The 22,807-nt window shown below is 41.5% G+C and overlaps 1 protein-coding gene across 2 annotated transcripts in view; it reads right to left on the bottom strand.

Annotated features, from left to right (window-relative positions):
- Positions 1-22,292, bottom strand: part of etv4 (ETS variant transcription factor 4) — a 34,368-nt gene extending 12,076 nt beyond the window's left edge. The window contains exons 1-6 of one of the 2 annotated variants that reach the window (XM_034119082.1): positions 22,221-22,292; positions 21,496-21,597; positions 20,856-20,946; positions 20,648-20,695; positions 15,136-15,189; positions 354-483 (exon numbers count right to left, since the gene is read on the bottom strand). In XM_034119082.1, the coding sequence (XP_033974973.1) occupies positions 354-483; positions 15,136-15,189; positions 20,648-20,695; positions 20,856-20,946; positions 21,496-21,552 (380 nt within the window). In that variant the 5' untranslated portion in view covers positions 21,553-21,597; positions 22,221-22,292. Of the gene's footprint in view, positions 1-353; positions 484-15,135; positions 15,190-20,647; positions 20,696-20,855; positions 20,947-21,495; positions 21,696-22,220 lie in introns of those variants that run through there. The other variant, XM_034119081.1, reaches the window with a different exon arrangement.
- Between the last annotated feature and the right edge of the window lie 515 nt (positions 22,293-22,807).

Here is a 22,807-nt window from a genome sequence, read left to right as displayed (position 1 = left end):
TTAAATAGGGATGCACAATACATACCAGACTAATAAGCCCATAATGGAACATATATTATTATTATTATTATGATGTACTTATAAAACCGATAAATGATTGGCTTTACAGTTTTAGAGGAAGACAAGACAAGGTACTGTAGTTATTTAAAACATTGTGAAATGATTGATTATCTTATTGCATCGGCCATGATAAGCAGGTTGACTAAAAAAATAATCCATATGAGGCATCCCTAGTATGAAAATATATATTTTTGTTTTGTGATTTGGGTGCATTGGCCCTGTGAAACACAGAACAGGTTTTATGTTTATGTTTTACATTCTACAAGCAACATTTATTTGAGCCTTCTATGTACCTGGCATAAAGGCACTGCTCTCCACTGGGGTAGCTGAAGCTCTGCTTGTGGCTGCAGGACTGGCTGGGGTCGGAGCCCGGGCTCTGCGGCTCCTTCTTGATAGTGACGGGAGGGCTGTGAAATGCCACTGCTACAAGAGACAGTAAACAGAAAACAGTGATGAGGGTTGGCACACACACACAAACAAAGAGCGGGCTTTTGTATTATCTTCTCTCATTCAGCCCTGCCTCGATACTACGGTTGTTAAGCTTTAATACAAAAGCAAATACTTCTGTCCGCACAGGAATCTCTTTTACGTGCCAGCCAAAATGCTTAAGTGACTGTCAGCAGCAAAACACAGGGCAGCAGACAGACACATATTTATAAGCACACACACTGAGGAGTTCAGGCGTGCAAAAACACACAGGCACACACACGACCGCATTCCAGCAGTCATTTGGAAGCCCAAAGTGTCCTCGCCTACTTTTCTTCACTCTTCCAGACACAACAGCAGCCAAAACTTCCTCTGTCAAAGTCAAGCTTAAAGGTAAACAACTGTACGGGCCAGAGAGATGTCTGTGGACTGATGAAAGAAAATGTCACACCTCTGTTAGAACAGCATATACACAGATTCTGTTCTCTGCATTCTTTCCTATGGGTATCCAGATGTTAGCCATCACTTGCGATCTTTAAATTCTGCCTTTGAGTAAAGATGGTATAACTGGATAATGCCACGTATACCCTGAAAGTTCAACATATTAAATACGATTTTAGCAATTTCATTTCCCCGCTGAAGGATTCAATCTAAGGCTCACAGAGCTGTCCATCATCTGGTCTGCTGGAGGGGACCTTTGCCTTGATGGCCACGAAAACCACCCAAAGTGGAGCTTCAAACTGTGCCGAGGGCTTGTGTTTATTATGTGAGGGGAGGTTTTCACCCGGAGAACTGTACAGGATGTTTTTCTGGTCCCGACAGGGTAAACAGCAGCAGCTGTGCACTTCCAGCTGGGGAGGCCTGTATTTATGTGCGTGCATCTGTGTGAGCGTGCGTACGTGTGTGTGTGTGGGTAATCTCGGCTTGTCTGTTTCTATGTGCGTGCTTTGGAATGTGTGTGCTTAAATGTTAGAGCGTGTGTGTGTGTGTGTGTGTGTGTGTGTGTGTGCGTGTGCGCAGAGGGTGTGGAGCTGACGGAGCAGGCCACACTGAAAGCTCGACCCAGGTAATTACATACTGCCGTTCATTCACAAAAAATAAGGAGAAAAAAATGTCTGGCAGCCTGAATAGGGCCAGAGACGACCGCTCCACCACGGCAAGAGATAGAAAGTGAAAAAGCGAAGGAGGAAAAAATAGAGTATACAAAAAGTGAGAAGAGATTAAGGCGACATAAACCACAGCCGCCTCGAGTATCTGCTGTCACGCTCAGGATGTTCCCTCAACTCTCAAAATGTAGCTGTGTAAAATAGTTTTATTACTAGAAAAAAAGAGAAGATTTAAAAGGGTTCCATTTTGGTGCTGACTTGATTAGCCAATCAACAAAATGTAAAAAAAATGTATCTAATGATGAAAAAAAATTAACAGTTAGATGATTCCTGTTTCTCAAAAATCTAGATTGTATTTTTCTAAATAATTGATTAATTTAAGTTAAATAATTGTTAAATATTTTGTAGTATTGAAACATTATTGCCATTTAATCGGTTAATCAAAAATCTAATTGCGTGTGAAATTGAAAAAAAAAAATTGTAAGCTGCTGCCTTAAAGGTAGGGTAGGTAAGTTTGAGAAACCGGCTCGAGATACACTTTTTGTTATATTCCATGGAATGCTCTTAACATCCCGATAGCAATGAATATCTTAAGTGCTTTGACAAAAAACCCATAAAAAAATATCATCTGTGGAAGCCGTAGTACTGTAAAAAGCACGACCAATCATTTTAGCTGGCCCGGCTAAAATAACTGGATGGCCTACCTGCCTGTCAGCCTTCCATCTGTGCACAAATTTATCTCGTGCCCTCATTGGTCATGTGCGCGTTCGTGTGTGTTGGAGGAGGGGCTCTATAAGGAAGTGGCAGATTTTCTCCGGTTGTGTATTTTCAAATTCTAGCGATCTCGAGCCGGTTTCTCAAACTTACCTACCCCACCTTTAATTAATGTTTATCTACTTTTGTATTACAAGCACATTTCTTTTCAACTGTGATTTAGGATTTAGGGTTGACTATCAGATCAAAAAGCTTAAGTAAGTTACACATAACCATGTGTGATATTCAAGTTTTAAAATGTAGTTTTTGCTTTGAAAATCCTCCCTGTTGCTAGTCATGCAATTTTTTCCATTGTTTGATTTAGATTTATCTTAAAATACATGCATGAAATTGAGTTGAACAATCCAAACGGCGCTGCTCATCATCGTAACCTTGTCTGTACTCACTCTCCCATGGCAGGCAGGCAGGTGAGGAAGTGTTGGCTTTAGCGAGGATCAACAGGATTAGAGAGCATTTAGCCAGATTTCCCAGACAGACGCGATGGGATTCCAGCCTCCTCTAAGTCTCCGACAGCTCGTCTGCGAGTACACAGAGGGTGGCACATGACTGCCGCTATAATAATACGAGTGTGTTTGTCTATTGACATTTTCCTCTCTTTCTCTGCCATGGTCATGAACTGCAAACAATCCTCAGAGAGAGTACACTCTCAGTGCAGCCAAGCAGAGCCACTAATGCGATTGGCAGGAATATTTCCCTTGATGTGGCTCTGCGTTTATGAGGATGTTCCATTTCAAACAGTCCTGCCTGGGAACGGCGTTAGCTGTGTGTGAAGGGGTGTGTGTGTGTGTGTGTGAGTGTGTGTGTGTGTTTGGTCTATTTGTGTGTGACCTTTCTGGATATTAATTAATCTGGTAAATGAGCACCAACAGCTTTTTGTGTTTGTGTTTGTAGCTGCTGCCTGTTGCACCGCTTGCTTTTCTAATTAGATAGAGATGGTTGATGTTCCGATTCAGGGGTAGGAATTACTAGGAACCAAAGAGAAAAATGAGATCCTTAAATTCCAAGTTGATTTAAGATTAAGAGTTGGGAGTATACAGCCATGCCAGCGGCTCTTTTACTTAAGCATGCCAACATGTTTACAATGACAATAATCAATCCTGATGTTTAGCAGATACTACATTTATCATGTTTACCTTTGTAAAGCTAAGGCTTATTGGAAAGTTATCGCAATGATTCGGTCATAAACCAAAGCTTATTTGACAATTTGACTTAAGGTAATTTCCATTCATCCTCTTGAATGCTCAAAGCATCTTGCACTGAGGGTTCGGAGTTAATCTTATTCTGGATAGCACAGAGAACTAGTTTTGTGCTCTCTTAAATCCTTTGTCAGCAACATGCATCCATAGACATGAATGTGTGTAGAAGAGTTTAACGCAACCCATCCAACACTTTTTCAGATATTTAATTAAAAAATATAAAAGTCAAACTCATCATGACCCCCAGACAACATCGTCCAGATACATCATCTAGCCGCTAGCGATGCTAAAAACACAACTATTTAGTTCCAGGAATAGTCCTTAAATAAAAAAAAACTACATCTGGTCTTCAACAACTATTCAAAACTCTCTGGCATATCACGGTAAATCTCTGTGTCCAAATGATGTCAAATCTGCTGCTACAGTTTATAAGGTGGTGGCAGTCTTGTAAACGGATCCAGGGAGAGTTATGTTCTTCAGGTTCCCGTCGCTTCCTGCTTTTATTTGGGGCAATATGACCTCCTCTAACGGCTTTGTTAAATGTTACATCACCCTTCACAGATATCCTCATATTTCTTTCAGGGGGGAAGAGGGTCGGTTCATGAACTTAAGCACAGAGAGTGAAGAAACTCAAAGGTGTTTAGAAGTAAAAGGACAGATCCAGTACACGCTAGCTGTTTCAAACAGACAATCTTGAGCAAACACAGAAGAGTGTACAGTAAAGAGTATTTATATATGTGTGCCTGCATACACACACTCCTATGAACTTTCTCTTTGGGTGGACCATAGCAGATTCCAAGCACCTCCTAAACTGATAAGGTCAAAGGCTCCTTCCTCAATCCAAACTCTGTTGTCTTATCTCCTCCTTCCTTATTTTGTGGTATCCTTCGCTATCTCCCATTCACTCCCCTATTCTGAGCGCTACGTAAAGAGATGACCCCCCAGCTGAAGGCAGGGTGGAGAAGGACTTTTACATATGTAAATGTTGGCTCTTTAGAGGGGGAGGATGCGGGGTGAAAGGTGATGGTCATGGTTGAGTGCTTTAGGAAGTAGAGGGATCATTACATGGGGGGGTCCCATTCAACAGACACCCACCACAAACAAATCGCAGGCGCAGGGATGGCACCCCCCCTCCACACACACACACATATACTCCTCTCTACACAATGGGCCCCTCAACTGAGCCACACGAAGGTAGTGTGGGCATTTCGGGAAACACTATTGGATTCCTATGGGATTGCTTAAAAACACAAACAGCGCTGACGGAAAGATAAACTATAAAAGCTAATGAAAATTTTTTTTTGGTTTGCATTAAAATGGAGAGATGACCCCAAAACGTTTGTGTTATATATCAATCTAGATTATTTGTACGTGAAAATTGGAGATATTGTCCGTAGAGATGTCGTCTTTGTGTCCAATATAATAGAACTTCAATAGCACATGGCTCAAAGCGGCTACAATTTTGCTGATTTTAAAAACACAACAGCTATGTATCCGTCCAACATAAAACTGCTCACAACAAATATTTTTTAGGTTGATAAATACAACCACGGTAAAGAGGTTAATTTTGGGGTGAACTGTCTTTTTATTACGAATTACTACCATCACATTTCAAATCTTTGATGCTTTTTGAAAGAACCTGGAGTGGTTTTGATAGAGACGTAATAAGGGGATTAAACTGTCATGTGTATTAGTCAAAACATTTTAATATCACTTGTGAATAAGCCTTTTTAAGCAGTTTGACAAGACCTCACTATGAACTCCCCCATCTTATTTTAGACAGAGTATTTCCTACCATTAAAGGCCCTTGTGTAGGGAAATCCAATCTGAAGGCAGCAGTGGATCTGGAGAGTCTTACATTAAATGTTTATGTGCGACATGGCCAAGTCTTAAGCCTCTGGAAGTCTGCAACAAATGACAGCCTCGCTTACAATAACTCATGGACATCAGCCCCTGTGTCAAACAAAGCGACTGGATCTTACTAAACCGTAGAACCTGTGAGCGTAATGTAAATACACACTTAATGGATCCAATCAAACAAATAAGATTCAAGCCATTCTCTTACAGGAAACATCTCAGGGCTATCTGGAGATTCTTATCTCACATGATATGCATTGTACATGTTAAGTGCAAGTGGAACGAGGCCTCAGTATGCTGTACAGAAACACTTAAAGCAAGCTGTGACGGGCTACACCTGGTTCCCCCACTCTGCCAATTGATCCCTCATGTGGTGACCAATCAATAAAAACAAGAATGCCAATAATGCCACAATGGTTTTAAAGGTTAAAAAGGAGGATATTGATTCACATGGCTCGCAAATGACATTAGTTGCTTAGCTGAATACATGAGCCATGTATTCACAATGGAGCCCATTGTGGTAAGAGGGAGGCGTAATGGGGAAAAGCAACAGTGTAATTTAAAAGTATTTGACTGTCAACACAAGCATTATGTGTTAGATATAACCTATACTTTCATGGTTATTTTAACGTCCTGCAAGCAGTGGCTTTGTCAGACAAAGTCTGGGGGCCATTTCTTACTTTCTTGTTTTGTTATTTTACGGGTTCTATCCTAAATGTTAAGATGTTAGGCTGACAGCTATTTTCCTGCACTTCTTAATCCAACTACACAATGAAGAAGAGAATAGCTTTTGTTCCAACAAACTGAGAAATAGATAATGTAATGGATTTCTTGCCTGAATATGTTTCCTCTAATCATATCAAACATACGTTGCTATTATAGATATATATATAAAAAACATATCTACAAATGAATACTTTGAGCGTTATTGCCATTTAACATTAAAGGGGAAATATTATGCTAATTTTCAGATTTCATAATTGTACTTTGTGCCTCTACCGTGACATGTTTATGTGCTTTAATGTTAAAAAAGTGCTTTATTTTTCTTATACTGCTTCTCTTTTAAGCCTGGTTAGCTGGCAGGCTCTGTTGTGATGGGTCAACCGCTTAGAGATGTCCCGCCACTAAGCCTATCGCGTACAATGTGTTGGTGTGCACAAACACGTATATGGCACAATACAGAAAAGGGAAAACCAAAAAAGAATAATAGGGCCCCTTTAACTTATTCTGCTAAACTAGGCTACATGCCAATTTTGGCAAGACAAATGTGTGTTACTTTTAACTTTTGTTTCTGTAATGATAAACTACTGCCTTTTTAATGATGTGTTACAGGTTATATGGTTTAAATGAGTTGGCAATAGTAAAGGAACAAAAATGACCAGTGCTGCAATGTTACCTCGTACTTTTACTCAATCCCCGTTCCTACAGTTTTGAGGTATTTGCAGTTTACTTGGGTATTTACATTTTATGCTATTATATTTTATGGTATAAAAAGACAAATATTGTACTCTTACATATATATGTTATAAGAAAAGAAACATCTAACTAATACATTAAGATTTATTGTTATAAGTTAATAACCACCGTTGTACTTTTCTGTTTCATATGCTATAACAGATCAAAAAGTCAGCGTCTAGTTTTCACTCCATCTTGATCAAACATGTATTAGTGTGTTTTGGCTCTGTAGGTTCTAGCTCAGTGGAAAAATTCAGAGCACAGAGAGATAGAGAGAGATAGATAGAGTGAGAGACGGAAGGCAAGCGAGGCGATACAATATGATCCAGACCGTTTCGACTGCAGTGTATCCAGCCATTCCACTGATGCATGGAAACATGTGCTGGACATGTGTGTGTGCTTCTCAGGTCACTGCACAATCAGGAAGACAGAGCGAGAGAGAGAGAGAGAGAGGGAGAGAAAAGCAGCCAGGCCAGCATTGACAAACTCATCCTCTTCTCTGAGAGCCAACAGGCCCAAGAGTGGCTTCAGTGTCTGTCTGCTCAGGGAGCCCGGGAGTGTTGGATCCATTAGTGTCGGCTCTATCTGATTTACAGGTCGTCCTCTCTCATCTGATAATGGCTCAGGCTCCTTGAATATTTAAAGAATGGTTGTCAGATACCTGCCAAACAAGTCTAACGAGATTGATGGAAAGTACCATGCCATCAGCGAGACAGATGATTGGCCGGGACTGCACCGCGGGCGGCACTTCTCACAAATGGGATTTATTTATTATTGGCCATTAAAAACGTTTTTTGGTGCATTGTGTTGTGTTGGCTAACAGGATGTAGATGTGAATGACAACTGCCGTGAGAAAGGCAGTATCACAGTACATTTTATTGCAATCATCAAAGTTTCACTTCCCTTTTGTCAACTGGAAAAGGTTTCCAGTATTTTTATGAAGTGATGATTCACCAAGCTTTCTTTCTCAGAATACAACCTACATTTTGAGTCGTCTCAATAAACTCCATATCTACTTTTAGAATTGGTTATTTTATTTAATTTTCTTTATTATCCCAGCATTTTGGATACCAGTTTCATTACTTATTTAGAAACTCTCGTAATTTCTATCCTGAAGGCTAATCCCAGTTTTAAACCAGACTCCTTATGTTTTGTGATAGTTTAATTGCTTCTTTTTACAGCCTAAGATGTTAATTTATTATATCCACTTCAGTTTGGCTTTTAGTTTTACTGTATATTAACACAATCCTGGCATTAAAGAACACTCAATGTACTCTTAATATAAAAATAAACCTCATATTTCAATGGTCTTGGTAGCATCATGGGATCATCATTTTAAATCGGTAAATTTCAGGACATCTCACGTTTTCCCTATTGTCCACTTCACTTTCAATTGTGCCGCGTTGGCTTTTTATAAATGGCCATTGAGCAGTAATAAATCTCGCTTCTCTATTGCTGTTTAGTGGACCGATACAATACATCCCTGTCCCGGGACATGTGCAGAGAGAGGGACATCCCGTCAGAGGCGAAGGGTGGATGTAATTAATCTGGCACAATATTGACTCCTCACTCTCAATCCCTCAGCCCCCAATATAGCTGTCCCCTCTTAATGTTTAATGTAGCGATCGATCCACCCCCACACTGTTACTGAAATGATATAATGAGCTCCCACTGCCCACCAGGGTATCATGGATGTGAGGGGAGGGCCGAGTGTGTGCTTCATTTGTCTGTTCGCCTTTGTGGCGATTCATTCTGTACTGTGTGTTTCGAGCAGGCGTTTCAAGGCATTTTTTAAATGTTCCTTATCATGAGGAGATAACACACACAGAAAGGCCCAGACACCTTGTTTGGAATTATCAGCGCACATGCCACATCCACAGTTCTTCCTCCGCTTCTCGTAACCCCCTCCTCACCCTCCCTTTCTCAGTTTCTTGATCAGGATCTCGACCGTAATTCTTGACGGCACGTTTGACCCGCGCTTACCCCTCTCCTTCCCCTATCTGCCTTCATCCTGATTTATCTGTGCTTTATCTTTATCAAGACATCTATCAACCCCCTCCATCTCCTCTTACTCCTCTCCTAGATCAGCGAGAATCGATACGGCCGCACGCTGGCCCTCAGCTCGCTCCACACACCTACTGGTCTGTGTCAGCAGGTTACTACGAGTCCAGCCTCCTCCTCCACTAACGAGCAGGGTGTGTTTAATGTGTGTGTGTGTTTAATGTGTGTGTGTGTGTGTGTGTGTGTGTGTGTGTGTGTGTGTGTGTGTGTGTGTGTGTGTGACTGTCAGGCATATAATAGTGGAACCAGAGTGAGATCTAAGTAGGAATGTTGGACGACAAAGGAGAGCGAAGACAGCTTTAAAATATATATTTGAAGGGTTATGACAACATTACACTCGCTTAAGTAATTGCTTATATATGGGAACATGGTAGCATTGCTAAAACAAATTCAGATGAGGAAACAATGGGATTTCGGTTAAAGGCCATGGTTGAAACTTTAAACTGTATTTAGAATTTTGAATGTGGCCATCTTGGTTTTTCTCTTACCAAAGATGGAAACATGGGCGACATCCCAACAGGACAATGCTTTGGCAGCGAACTGTCAATCACAAGGTAGCACCGCCAAAATGCATACATCACTTTATTGACTATTTTGATAAGGCCAATCATTTGCTACATTCTATATTTCTTGCTTCATCATCTCTTCTTGTTACGAAACTGCTGCATTTCCAGATCTCACCAACAACCAATAGAAAGAATGGTGCAATATAAAAAGCCTTTAAACAGGCATGGATGTTTTTGACGTTTGATTTAATACATTAAAACATTTACACACAGAATGTTGATATTATGAGGCGAAAGAACGTAGCACTTTCTTAAATAAAAAGGTTGTTTTTTTCTTAGCGTACGCTGTGTGGAGATTGATTTATTCAAATAACAACACGGACACCCGTTCATAGTCTAAACCAGGGGTGCCCACACTTTTTCAGCTTGGGAGCTACTTTTAAAATAACCAAGCCCAAATGATCTGGGGGGGTGCTAGTGGACTAAATGGCAGATAAACTGTGGCACGCTTAATTGCGCCGCATAAGCGCATAATAGTGCGCCACATTTGCGCTTCAGATGAGGAGGTGAGGCCCCCTCATAACTACATGAACCCGTATGGCACAATACAACTCAGACTGACTTACCTGTACTTCAATCAAGTGGCAAATGCCATAGTAAGGATGGATATATTTTTAAAAATATTTAAAAAAAATGTCTTCCTTTTTTTTCAATGCCATGTGATCTACCCACACTACCTTTGCGATCGACGTATTGGGCACCACTGGTCTAAACCAAGAGGACAACCTCTTTAACCTCCATTACACTTTGAAAAAGACAGAGCACACCAGATCCTCTCCTGCCTAAAGGCCTGACTTGTATTAGATTATCCTTCAATAGGCAACATGTATAAACTGGAATTTACCACTGCCATGTATGCATGGTTTACACACTTGCATGTTTTTTCTTAATGAAAGCTTCAAGTTCAACTACTGTTATTTGTATGGCCTCGCCCCTTCTCTTTTACAGCGTCTGTTCCTCTCTTTGGTCTGCGCTCGCTTCAGACAGAGAAAACATTCCAGCTGCAGAAAGCAGAGCCGTGCCGGAGTAAACACAGCAACACGGACAGAGAAATGCTAAGGCACGCATATGAGCATCGCAGGGATGTACCAACACACACATACACTGACAGAGTCCTTTTTTTCTGCACACACACCTCCCCTCTCTCTCCTGTAATAAAACACACACTGCCGTCCATTCACAAAGCTCTGCTGCTGACACTCGGGCTGCGCTGCCTGGCTCAAATCCCCGCGGCCCCCTGGCTTTGACAGGGCTGTTCTGAATCAACACGCAGGAGTACAGCTTTTACTTCCCCACTGGAAGCTGTTAAACGCCTATTACTCCACATGCCTGACCTTTACAATCCTATTTCCATTGGATTTGATTGACTAAAGATGACTAAATAATGCTGTAAACTAGCAGTAAACTTTAGTTGTTGTAGTGTCTTTTTTTTTAGGTTCCTGATTGGAAAACAAATTCAAGAGAAACTTTTGGCCAGTTTGCAACTACACCAAAAAAGGGCACAACTATCAAGATTAAACAGGAGTAGCATGATCCCCAAAAACTGAAAAGAGTTGTAGTCAGGCTGACAGAAAATATAGGTCTGCACCTCTCATAGGTGTTGTTGGAATAACGTCCCCTCAATGTCATGAATGAAGGTTCACCCCCCTTAACTCAATGTGCTGCCTCAGCCAGTCCTTCACAACCAACCCATTCATAAAACTGCAGAGCTGAAGTGTGTCCGTGTGTGTGTGTTCGCCAGGGCCAAGTGTGTTTATGTGTGCGCAGGAGTAAGTGGATGAGAGGCTGTCAAAAGAAATCATCTGTCCGCGTAAGAGAAATCAACCATTTTACTCGTAAGCAAAACAAAACTCTGTAACAAACACAGACGTGGAGGAAGACGAGCGGGGGTTTGCATGCATGTCTGGCAGGCACCTGGCTGCTTTTGCGCACTTTGTTGCATAGCAGCTGTATTTTGGAAAGAGAAGAACACAAGGCTGCATGTTTCTCTTTAGGGGAGAGAGGGAGTTGGAAAAGGGGGTGGGTGAGGGGGGCTCCTTTCGCCCATCGCCTCATGCTTCGAATAGGGCCTGATTGGGCCGGTTCTGATCTAGAAAAACAACCCAAACAAGACGAAGGCTGTGAATTCATGACAAAGCAGAACACGCAGAGCCAGAGAGACACACTGCGGGGAGGATTTGGTTAGAGCTGGGTTACTGGAACCTTTCCTTTATGTTGTTTCCTTTATTCTGTCCTTGTTTTGTTCCCTCTTTCCTTCTTTTGTTCCTTTCTTCTTTCTTCTTTGTGCACCTTTTCTGATGGTCAATCAATCATTTAAGTCATTTTTTACACAAACATTCTATATTGACGCCCTGTTATGCTTTTGTTTGTTTTTTCTCCTTACCTGTAGTGTAGTCTGCAAAGGCTAAAATATCACACTCGCCCCCTGCCTGAACCGCCTCTATTGTAGTCCCTTTGTTTACATAGGCGACATTGTGACATCACTATGTAAATCTCACACTTCTATTGGCTAGCGCTCTGACACATTACGTGATAGGCCAAGGGGCAGGACATCTCTAAGCAGTTGATCAATCATAACAGAGCTGACCAGCTAACCAATCAGAGCAGACTGGGCTCTGGTTCCAGACAGAGGGTGAAAAGAGGTGCTGCAGCACAGGCAGTATGAGAAAAACAAAGAGCTTTTTGAACATTAAAGCATGGAGACAGCAGAAGCACAAAACATGATTATGAAACCGGGACATTTGCATAATAGGTTCCCTTAAAATAACCTGTTCATACCTTGTCAATTGTGAGTATTACTCATGTCTTATTTTGTTCAATATAATATTTTAGGATGCAATCTTCGACTTCATGGAACATTCTATGATATGTTATTGACCAAAGGTTCAGTTAAGGATACAATTGTGCAACCCCATTTCATTTTATACTATGATCAAAGAAAAGGCGCACAAAGACTTTACTCAATAAGGTGAGATGTGCCTTAACGGTTGAATGCGATGTAATGGTGAGATATAATAGAAATCAAAAAGAAGAGGCAGACTTTGAAGTCCTTTCTTTTTCTTCTCTACATCCTCTCTATTCTCCTCCCTCTTTTCTTAGCTTTCTCTCCTTTTGCTAAACTTGCTTTTTGAAAAGTACTGTAAAGGCATTCTATGGCCACAACTTCCTATATAATTACTGCAAGGCACAAAACTAAACAATCGTCCCACACAGCTCCGAAATCGCTGGATTAGTTCACATCTTGGAACACTCAATGTGTGTGTGGAGAGAGACACAGAGAGGTAGAGAGAAAAGGGATGGGGGGGTTTAGTCCAGATTTTTAAATTCGACTTAGTTTGTACAGACACAGGAAGGGAGGGAGGGGTTTGGAGTATCCACTTGGAGAGGAGGGGGTGTCAGAGAAGGGGGATCTGTAGTACTGTAGGGCTTTTTTATGAATGAAGAGCGAAGGAGGGAGCAGCGGAGGACTGAGAGAGAGAAGGGGAGAAGGGGGGAGGGAGAGGCACACTTCCTCTTACGCACGCAGGGAAGAAAATTTATGAATGGGTCACATCTCTCGAGCAGCTCCAAGTGTAAACAACATACTTGGACAAAGAAAGACGACGGCAGGGCCTCGCTAAACGCTCAGGAGCTGGCTTTTAAGTGATTATTTAAACACAAAAACTTAAGTAGTGACATGTTCAAACTATTTTAATTAAGTATCTGCGCCAGAAATTTGACTGACACCTCCATGGTGTTTCTTCCCCGCAGGCAGTAAACAGACAAAGGAATCAGTCCGACAGCCTAGCGTCAGGCGAGGATAACCCCCGAGCTGCTGTCAGCTTAAAATGAAGCATTAATCCTCATCTCCTCACATCAATATCCTTCTTTTTCCATGCAAGGGCCAATCATATTAGTTTGAAGGGGAAAATATGGTGCGTTGTTATCACCAATGGCTCAATTACCTTTAAACACACACAGGCAGGTCAGCAAGTATATAACAGTTGCATGTTGGCATAACCTTCCCTCAATGGCAGCCTGCACACAGAGTGCGCTTGTTAGCGGTGAACCGAGGGAGAATGGACCAGATGAGATAGATTTACCAGATGTGCAGGTATTGCACAATCCCCTCCTTTGCCACCCCCCAGCCCCCCCGTCCTCTTCCCCAATCTAGCATTCCAACATGTCCTAGTCTTTTTGCCTCTCTACTTTTTTCTTTTTTCTGATTTCATCTCCTTCAACACCACACCCATGCAGGTAACAACCTGACTCAGTAAACAACAATGTTTAATTTTAACAGGGCGCTGGTTTCAATGCAAGCCTCAATTATATTCCGGTCATCTGGGATTAGGGCTTTGCTTTATGTTTTTTTTTTTATGTACTACAGTTTCCAAAACAGGTGAGTCACCTTGTTTTTAAAAAGAACCCCATGACAATGAAAACGCCTTTTAGCGCAGTATGGGAAAGATAAGCCTTTTTATGCTTTTAACACACCAGCTTGAAACAAAAAAGATGAATATGTTAATAGTCACTTGTCAGATTCAATTTCGCCTAAATCAGAGCTGAATAGAGATGCTCAAAGTGGACTCGGAGCTATTGACTGGGACCAGCAGGGACACTGTCTGTCAACGTGGGACTGTCTCTGCTGCGTATAAGTGAGCTGCCCGTCAAACTGAAGCCCTTGTGACCCTGCAAATCATACACTGGTCAACCGTTAGCAGAGGCCTGACAGCTGATTGGCTGACAGGTCAGGGGGTTAAGTAGACATGACCCCTGTGTGCCCTGGGGTTCATCTGCACTTCCTGCTTCGCATTGTTGGCCAACAGACAGCGACAACGCTGCACAGAGCATGTGTCACCGAGGGACTGAGCCGTTGTGACTTGGAGCTGGTTCAATCACATGATGTTTACACACAAAGGACACATTGGTTTCACTGAGAAGAAGTGCCTTTTGACTGGGAACGAACGCTGTCAATTTTACTTTGGGGGATGAGATTATTCTTGACATATTTCAAGTTTTCTCCCTAAGCATTTCAGTGTCATTGCTAAAGATGGGGAAGCCCGCAGTGCGTTGAATGGGACCGAAAAAAAACTGTTTGTACTCCCACCCAGATCCTGAATCGCCATTGTTAGCGCAACAAGAAAGGGAAACTCATTCAAATAGCCGCTCAGTTGTGCAGCCCAGGAATTTGCTTCTCCATTTTACACCTTCCGATTTTTTACTGGTTTCCTGGGCCGTACCCATTCAGCTTTTCAAAGGCATGCAAATGGATGACGGCAGCACATAATGCTGGCATCCAAATTGACTTCATGATGACTGGCTCATTAGGCCTTGTGCAGCTTTGTCTGCCAAAGAGATTACTGTAACATCAGCGAGTTACAGTATCCCTACCAAAGCCTCTGGCAGATTCACAGTCACAAATCTGACCGCTGGATTCATCCTCACTTTCTCCAGACATGCATACTTTGGCTGAATTCACGAGAAGGCCTACAGTCCAAAATCTGGAAGATGGCTGAGACAGTCCATTCACAGATCAATGCCCGATTGAAAAACAATTTAAAAAACATCTGATCTGTGTACTTTATATACAGATAATCAAATGTTTTGGCATAGACACACATACGTTCAGAGGACGCATACATTGAAAGTACTTACAGTTCTCAGAATGGAAATCAGGAACAAACTGCTCGTCACTGTCGGGAACTTGAGCTGAAATTAGAAAGAAAAAAGAACAGCCATAAATTTGACATGATTATAATAGTTTTGACAACATGTGACCTTTCTCTGTCTCTACTTTCCTCCCTTGTTCTGTCTTACTGTTTCTCTTCTGGAAATCTGAGTCAGGGCCAGTCTGTGCTTCTCTTCATGAGTTTTCGCAGCAGGTCAGCACTTTGCTCATCTCATAGATCAATATGCAAGAACACGGAGATCCTGAATAGCATGATGATAACCTGCCGTCCTTGTTTCCTTTGACTTAAACCGAGACATTTCTGCCAATTAAAACCATGAAACTAGACTCTGCATGTTGTGTTGGACAGTCCCTACTTATAGGAACCTAATGAGCTCAAGATGTGATAAATAATCAAAAATCTAAACGTAGAATTGTAAAAATATTTACTACTTTTCTAAATAAAAGTGTTTACTACAGGTTATTTGTTTGCCGTTATTATTGTGAAATGCCTATTCCAAAGTATGTTCACATTTCACAATCTCATTTCCCCCAACCACAATTTTCTTTGACACTTTATCACAAACTCTTTGTCTGTAAATCCCAACAGAGAGGGAAAAACAACGTTTGTCAAGTCCAAGTTAGGTAACGTCTTTTCTCCCAACCTCTTTTAAGACATCCTATTCGAGACATGTAATGACTACTCAACTAGCCAGACATCTGTACACCAGCGGTCAAGTTATACAACCAGCTGTTAACCTGTTTCTTTCTATCTCCTTTGTAGATATCCAGACAGACTAACAGGCTGTTCTGGCTATACGAGTTAAGAAATCTGTCAAGCAGTACAAACCAGTTATTCAGATTCAGCTTGTCCCAACGTGGTGGGGACTCTGTTTAACAATCTTAAGGCAGTCTGGATTTCATCTGCTGCGTAGATGAGGATTCGCTGTAACTCAGCTGATACAGAACAAGTAAACTAGACTCAAATCAAGAGGCGAACTGGGACAGTGAAAAAAGAGCAAATTAAAGTCACATATTCTTGGATCTGCAGTGACTTTACTAAGAATTGATCACACTACAGTTCATTTCGGTTGCTATGAAGCATTAATGTAAGAGTCACACAGACAATACACAGCCAGATTTCAATGATTTGTAAAAATAGACGAGTCACTACAGTGCTACTGTTTGTGTGATATCTTGATCTGATCTATAATTACTTGCAGTGGTGTTCGATTTCAGAAGCCCCATCGGCCATAATGAAACTCATGAAACTGATGCTAAACCCAGGTGCAGCCGGTAATTAAGTCACACAAACTGGTTAGAAAAGCCAAAAATCATCTAACTCCAAAACAACCTACTGGGGGTGAGGAGGTCAAATTCACCCACTTAACCATGAGCGTGATGGCATTTTGGTTAACTACCCCTGAATTAATGATCTAACCCTACATTTAGAGCAGAAGCAGGGTTCAGGATTTTAATCTGGCACGACTCGAGCTCCACAAGTTCCTGGGTTTTTAAAAAGTGTTTCCATTGCTCGGGCCTCACACTTACGTCATGGTACAAGCAAACTGGCAGGGAAAAGTTGATGGCTATCATTAAATATCACGAACTCAATCAGGGGCGTAATGGGCTACAAAACAAAGTGGTACCATGTTGCGGGTACTTTAGCACTATTCACTCGGTGGAAATGGACAAAAGAGTCATAAATAGCAGATTTAGCAAATCTGCTATGACTCTGTAGCAAAGGATGAGATTGCAACCTCACACAACAACTGAAATCTGACCCAACATGCAACCTCAACAGCCTATTCTCTCCCTTCATCCGACATTATGCTTTCCAGATACACACTACCAAAACTCAAGAGAGCAGCAGACACAAAAAGAGGAAATAAGAAATCCAAATCCACTTTCGTGTTGTCGCACTCCTCCTTCCTGTGCAAAGGAAACCGGATGATGGCGTTTCGGAGCATGTTCAGATAAATGACATCGATTTCTTAAACAACGCCACATCCTGTGTCTTACTATCCTATAATAATATTACCCCCTTTTAACTTTTCGGTCTATCGCCCTCGGGGGGGGAGAAATAAAGCTGCTGCATGAGACAGAGCAGGGGCCAATATTTAGTTCTGCACATCTAACAATCAATCATATCCGCTAGTTTCAACATGTCCAAAACGGAACACGCTGGACCTCATAAAGACAGAAGACATGCAGATGAAGAGCATCAGACAGTATCTGCTGTGTGTATTTGTGTCTGTGCCCTTTCCTGTGTGTGTGTGTGCGTGTGCATGTGCGTGTGTGTGTGTGTGTGCATGAGCGCTTGCATGTGTATTTGATTTGTTTCCAGGAACACCTCGTCAGGGGCTTTGGGATGCAAGTCAGCACAAGAAGGAAAGTGTGTTTATACGAGCACAGACGCATGTTCTTCCCGATGCTTCCAGGCACCTTGAATGACTTTTTTTTTCTCTCAGTGGGAGATCCTGGGAGGAGCTAAGCAGCCTCAGTCATATAAACTTAAAGGCCAAAATGAGACAAGATGTGACAAGCTCCTGAACTCTTGCCATTCAGTACTTCACCCTCTCTGAGTTCCCTTGCTTCCGCTCTCCTTTGGCAACAAAAAAAAAAGGAGAAGAAAAAAAAACTCCCTCAGGCTACCCAGCTTTTACAATCTTGGTGAATCCCTCACAACTGCAATCAGTCATGATAAGGTCTTTAATTAATGCCACAGGAAAGGAGAGGTCTTAGCCGGGAAAGCTGAAAACAAGCCAGTACTTAGGGTTAAATAACACTTTGATAAAGTTACACTTCCATATTTCTGCTTTTCCTCTGTGACTCAACAATAAGCAACCACCCAATATGTACATCAAAATGATGTCTCCTTTCACATCTTCCGTTTTCCAAGATTACAAAAATATACTTTCTAATTGATCTCATAGTGGTTTTATCTAGTCATGTGGATATCTTTGCTCAGATTTTAAAATATCCAACTGTGTTTGATGCCACCGCCTCACTACAATGTTGGTGAATTTAATGTGGTGCATGAAAATGACCACATTTCATTTCATTTCAAACCTTTATTTATCCAGGTGTATCCCATTGAGATCATTGATCTCTTTTTCAAGGGAGACCTGCTCAAGTAGGTTCCACATGAAACATAAAAACATAAACAGAACAACAAAAAGGACATCATACAGCATCATTTAGGGATTACAATTTACATAACTATCCACATGAACAGGTACCAACAGCTTCCGATTGAGTAGCATCCAACCGAGCTTTAAAAACGTAGTGGCACCAGATTGCTCAGTTTCCATTTCAATTGCAGACTATTCCAAGACAGTGGAGCTGCGCATCTAAATGCTATCTTCCCTAAGACAGTCCTAGCAGTTGGCACATTTAATAAAACCACAGCATGCGATCTCAGGCAGTAGCCACTTACAATTCGCCGTGAGATCAGGGAGCAGATGTAGGATGGAAGTTTCCCTAACATGGCTTTGTATATAAAAATGTACCAGTGACTGACAAATCAGATTAGAAATTCAACAACAAGCCCTGTTTTGTGCCATTTCAAATAATTCACATGGCTTGCTTTCATGAGTTTTTATAGGGACTTTTTATTTGGTAAAAAGTAGTCAGAGTGAAACAAATCACAGTGTGTTCTGTGATTTAGAGTCACAGGGTAATTGTTTCCTTGGAAAACATGTTTCTGATCTATTATTTTAACTTTTCAGCAGCACCAACTAAATACTAAGTCCATTCTAGTAATGTGGTGGCATAATCTCATGTTTAAGCCCAGGCAATTAAACCAAAATGATCCCAAAGACCAAACCACTGTAAGGTAAGTGAGAAAAATGGAGCCTTTAAGGGTGGCTTTTACAGTAAAATGTGTGAATACAAATGGGCTCTAACTTTGATGCGACACCCATTGTTGCAGTTTTATGGGCTCTGGCTCTTGTCTCTGTCTACGTGAGACACTGGTGTGAAGTGAACTTGCTGGTTTTGGCGCTGCATGAGAAAAGGTGAGAAAGCTACGTGGATACCACATTGTTTCCCATAAACAGTAGCTTGCTGTATTTAAATGTCTGGCCTACAGGTCAGACACAACCGCTTCCACATAGCGTCCTACTCTCCTATAGTGTGCCGATCTGCTGTATACTGTGACTCAAAGTCAATACTGGCTCTTTGTACTGTTTTAAAGTGACGTAATCGCTATTGAAATTCTGCTTTACACATAACAACAGAGCACCACCCATTCTCTTTATACTTGATTTAAGAAAATAGCATTTATATAGGATAAATAATCTGCATAACCTGTGTAATAGGCACATCTTGTGTCAAAATAACATTCTGAATGACCTATTGTGGCTCTGCAGAGATGTTCTGGCCCACAAACTGATTCTACAGTTTTATGAAAATAACGTTGTTTGTACAGATCATCACAAGAAATCCCATCCAGATCGTGAAAAATTATCATGCCTTCTAATATTTTGAATTATATCGCAACGATACAGCAAAATCAGCCAAATATTTGCAATTAGAGATTTGTACCCAACATTTGACCAGGATTAGTAGCATATCAAACCATAGTTTCCAAAAGAGTTGTGATGTCACAGAATCGCCTGTACATGCACAATTTAAACTCAGGTAAGAACAAAGACAATTTCCCCCTTCAACAAAAAAAAGCCCTCAGGTGTAATACTCTGAAATCAAAGCTCAAACACCAAAGTGACAATAAGCAACTTTAAACAGAATTGATCAAGTTGATGTGGTTTACATTCAATGTAAAAACAGAGCAAAAGTTCTCTTTAACTTCCACATCAAAGCACTTCAAAGCAACAGACACAACTGAAATTCACACCTCTTGGGTGCACTCGCGTCTTTAAGCACCTTTCAGACCAACACTGCCCTGCCACTGTTGTCCACTAAAACTGGGCACAATGACTCACGGCCTGTGTTGTTTTCCCTCTCTTGACATACAGTATAATTACTCCATTTGGGCTTACATCATCATTGCACTTATTAAGTCTACTGGCTGACAATTGCCTGTGGCTGGGCCTTATTTCATCGCTATGTGCCTTTGAGTGACACAAGCCAAATAGCCTGTTTGTTTGCATTGGCTGCTGGCTGGCACGCATACTACATGCCAACATGGCCAAAATAGGACATGCTCGAAGCTAATAGTGTCCCGTCTGTGTTCTCTCTGGACCCCTTTTTTTTTCTTTTTTGGTGTTTTACGGTTTATGAGCATGTGGGCTGCATCAGGCAGTTTGGGACAGTAGCTCAAATAAGTGGATTAATAAGAGTTTGGTCTGAAAGAAGAGCTGGAAGCAATGAGTGTCCTTCGTAGTCACAGGATTTCTAATAAAACATTTAAATATTTGTGTAATTTAAGGTCTGTGTTAACCAACATTTCAAGCTTATCAAACCCCATGACTGTCATTAACAGGGAAATCTTCACAGCAAAGTAGAAATTAAGAATAAAAAGCAGGCAGATCTCACCTTCTGTGAGCCATGTCTCTTGGAGTTGGCTTAAATCCTGGAAGAGGTCTGAAAAGAAAGATACACATATGAATATTCAGAATGAATGACAAGTTAGATTCACTAATATTTGTCTTATCCTCATGATATGTATATCAAGTAACTATTAGCCTCATACTGACATTGCCTGGGCTTGATAGATGTCAACATGCGTATTCAATTACTTTACCTTCGGATTCCTGAGGGGGTAATTCTGTGTCCATGTATTTCCTTTTCGCTGCCATCAACAGTCTATTTAGGGGCCCATTTCCATGCGACTTCTGCAAAACCCATACATGTTAACATAGAAGTGAGAAACAGATTCCAACAGAGCACATCAGTGTCAAAATCTTTAATGTGGCATGTAAAAACCACTTGGACACATTTGACCAAACCAGACACAAGTATGTTAATAATAATAATAATAATAATAATAATAATTTGTAAAGAGTTCTAAATAAGAGGCATGCTATATGTGAACATGAAGCTACTCAGAAAACAACACATTTCTCTGTGGTGGAGGAAATCTGTGAAAAACAAACGCGCAGTTTGCGCCTGAAGAAAGTGGCCATTTGGCACACATTGACACGTTCTCCAAGCAAAGTCACGATTAGAAGAAAGCCACAGACAAACATGACTATGTGCAATACTTATGCTTTAGTTTGTAAAGATTTATGTTAGTTTAAAGCGGGGTTAGAAGTAGTTTTATATCCCGCGCACACAGCTGCTTCAGCCAAAACTCGTGCAGCAGACGGAGAGATAAAGCCCGGTAGCAGTTATTTACAAAGCAAAACATATGAAAGTAACAGAAAGAGTTCATCCATACGTACATTTGCTAAAGTGTAAGGCACTTGCTGGTCCAAATATCCATCCATCTTATAATCCATCCGTTAACCGTTTGTGGTCATTTAGGCAGAGTGGATCCACGCAGGCTGCAGGGAGAGGAGGGAGCGCTGCTTGTGAATGGAGCAGCGTGGAGGCTGCATGCATAATGAGATCCATTCACAAAAAATGCCGAAAGGAAGTGATGGCGAGTGATTACCCAGCGGGCTGCTGCCCTCTTTACAAATCTCTTATTTGTGTGTGTGACAGGCAGACAGCTCGTCGCATACCTATAAGTTAAGGTAAAGTTCATTTTACACCTCAAGCAGCTCTTTCTTCACGTTTTTAGCAGGACATTTCAGTTTTTGTTTTTGTTTGTGTTGTAGGCTACCTAGTGGCGTGGTTGATAAAAAAACATGTCGGACGGGTCGTAAAAGCGTGTTTGAATTATGAGTGTTATTTAGTACTGTTTCTCTGGCTTTTTGCCACGTCTGCCCACATTGCCAGGCTCCACTTTCTTTGGGAACCAGTCCAGCGCTGTTGTAGCTGTGACGGGAAACAGATGTAGCGAGTTTTAGTGGAGTCACAGCCGCAAAGCTCAACTATATATTTCGACGAAACAACTTAACATTGGCAGGAAGAGTTAGTTTGAACACGTTTTCGTTTAAGTGAGGGGACTTTTGAGCCAGCTGTGTTGTCAATTCTGCTACGGACATGAATTGGGGAGACTTGCCTGTTGTTGCTCGAGCCAGACGAGGCTCGTGATTGGAGCATTTCCTCTTTCAAGAGCTCAAATTTCTTGCCTTTGTCCGCTTGAATACACTGACTTATGAATGAAGTCTCGGTTCCCCGTGTGAGCCAATCAGAAGCGTGGTAGTCGGGTTCCTAGCAACCGTAGGCGGAGCTTGTGCCACAGCAGCCAATCATCTCCCTGTATACTGCGGGCTTTTTACTGGATTTTCCAGTTGTTTTTCATTCACAAAAAAGAGAGAGGGAAAGTTAGAAAAAAACTTCCATTCATAAAAACCTGCCCTGGCACGAATGTTCTGACATGTTTTTCTTTTCTGCCCAGACAAACTCAAAGAACCTGACTTTGTTTACTTCATTTTATGTCTCAACCCTCTACTTATTAAGGGCAGTGTTCACAGCCAGACAGGAAGAAGTGGCCCTACCTCTGCAGGAGCCCTGTACCTTAACATGAGCATTAAAGAATATGCATTCTTGTGGTTTTAAGTTTATACCACAAGAAAGCCACAGAATTTAAAGCTCTCTTCAGGAAGCTGTGTATACAGGATGGTGAAATGCTTGCTGCTTATTGAA

Source organism: Trematomus bernacchii, unplaced genomic scaffold (assembly GCF_902827165.1).
Source record: "Trematomus bernacchii unplaced genomic scaffold, fTreBer1.1, whole genome shotgun sequence".
Lineage (NCBI taxonomy): Eukaryota > Metazoa > Chordata > Actinopteri > Perciformes > Nototheniidae > Trematomus > Trematomus bernacchii.
This window is presented reverse-complemented; position numbering and strand designations above follow the sequence as displayed.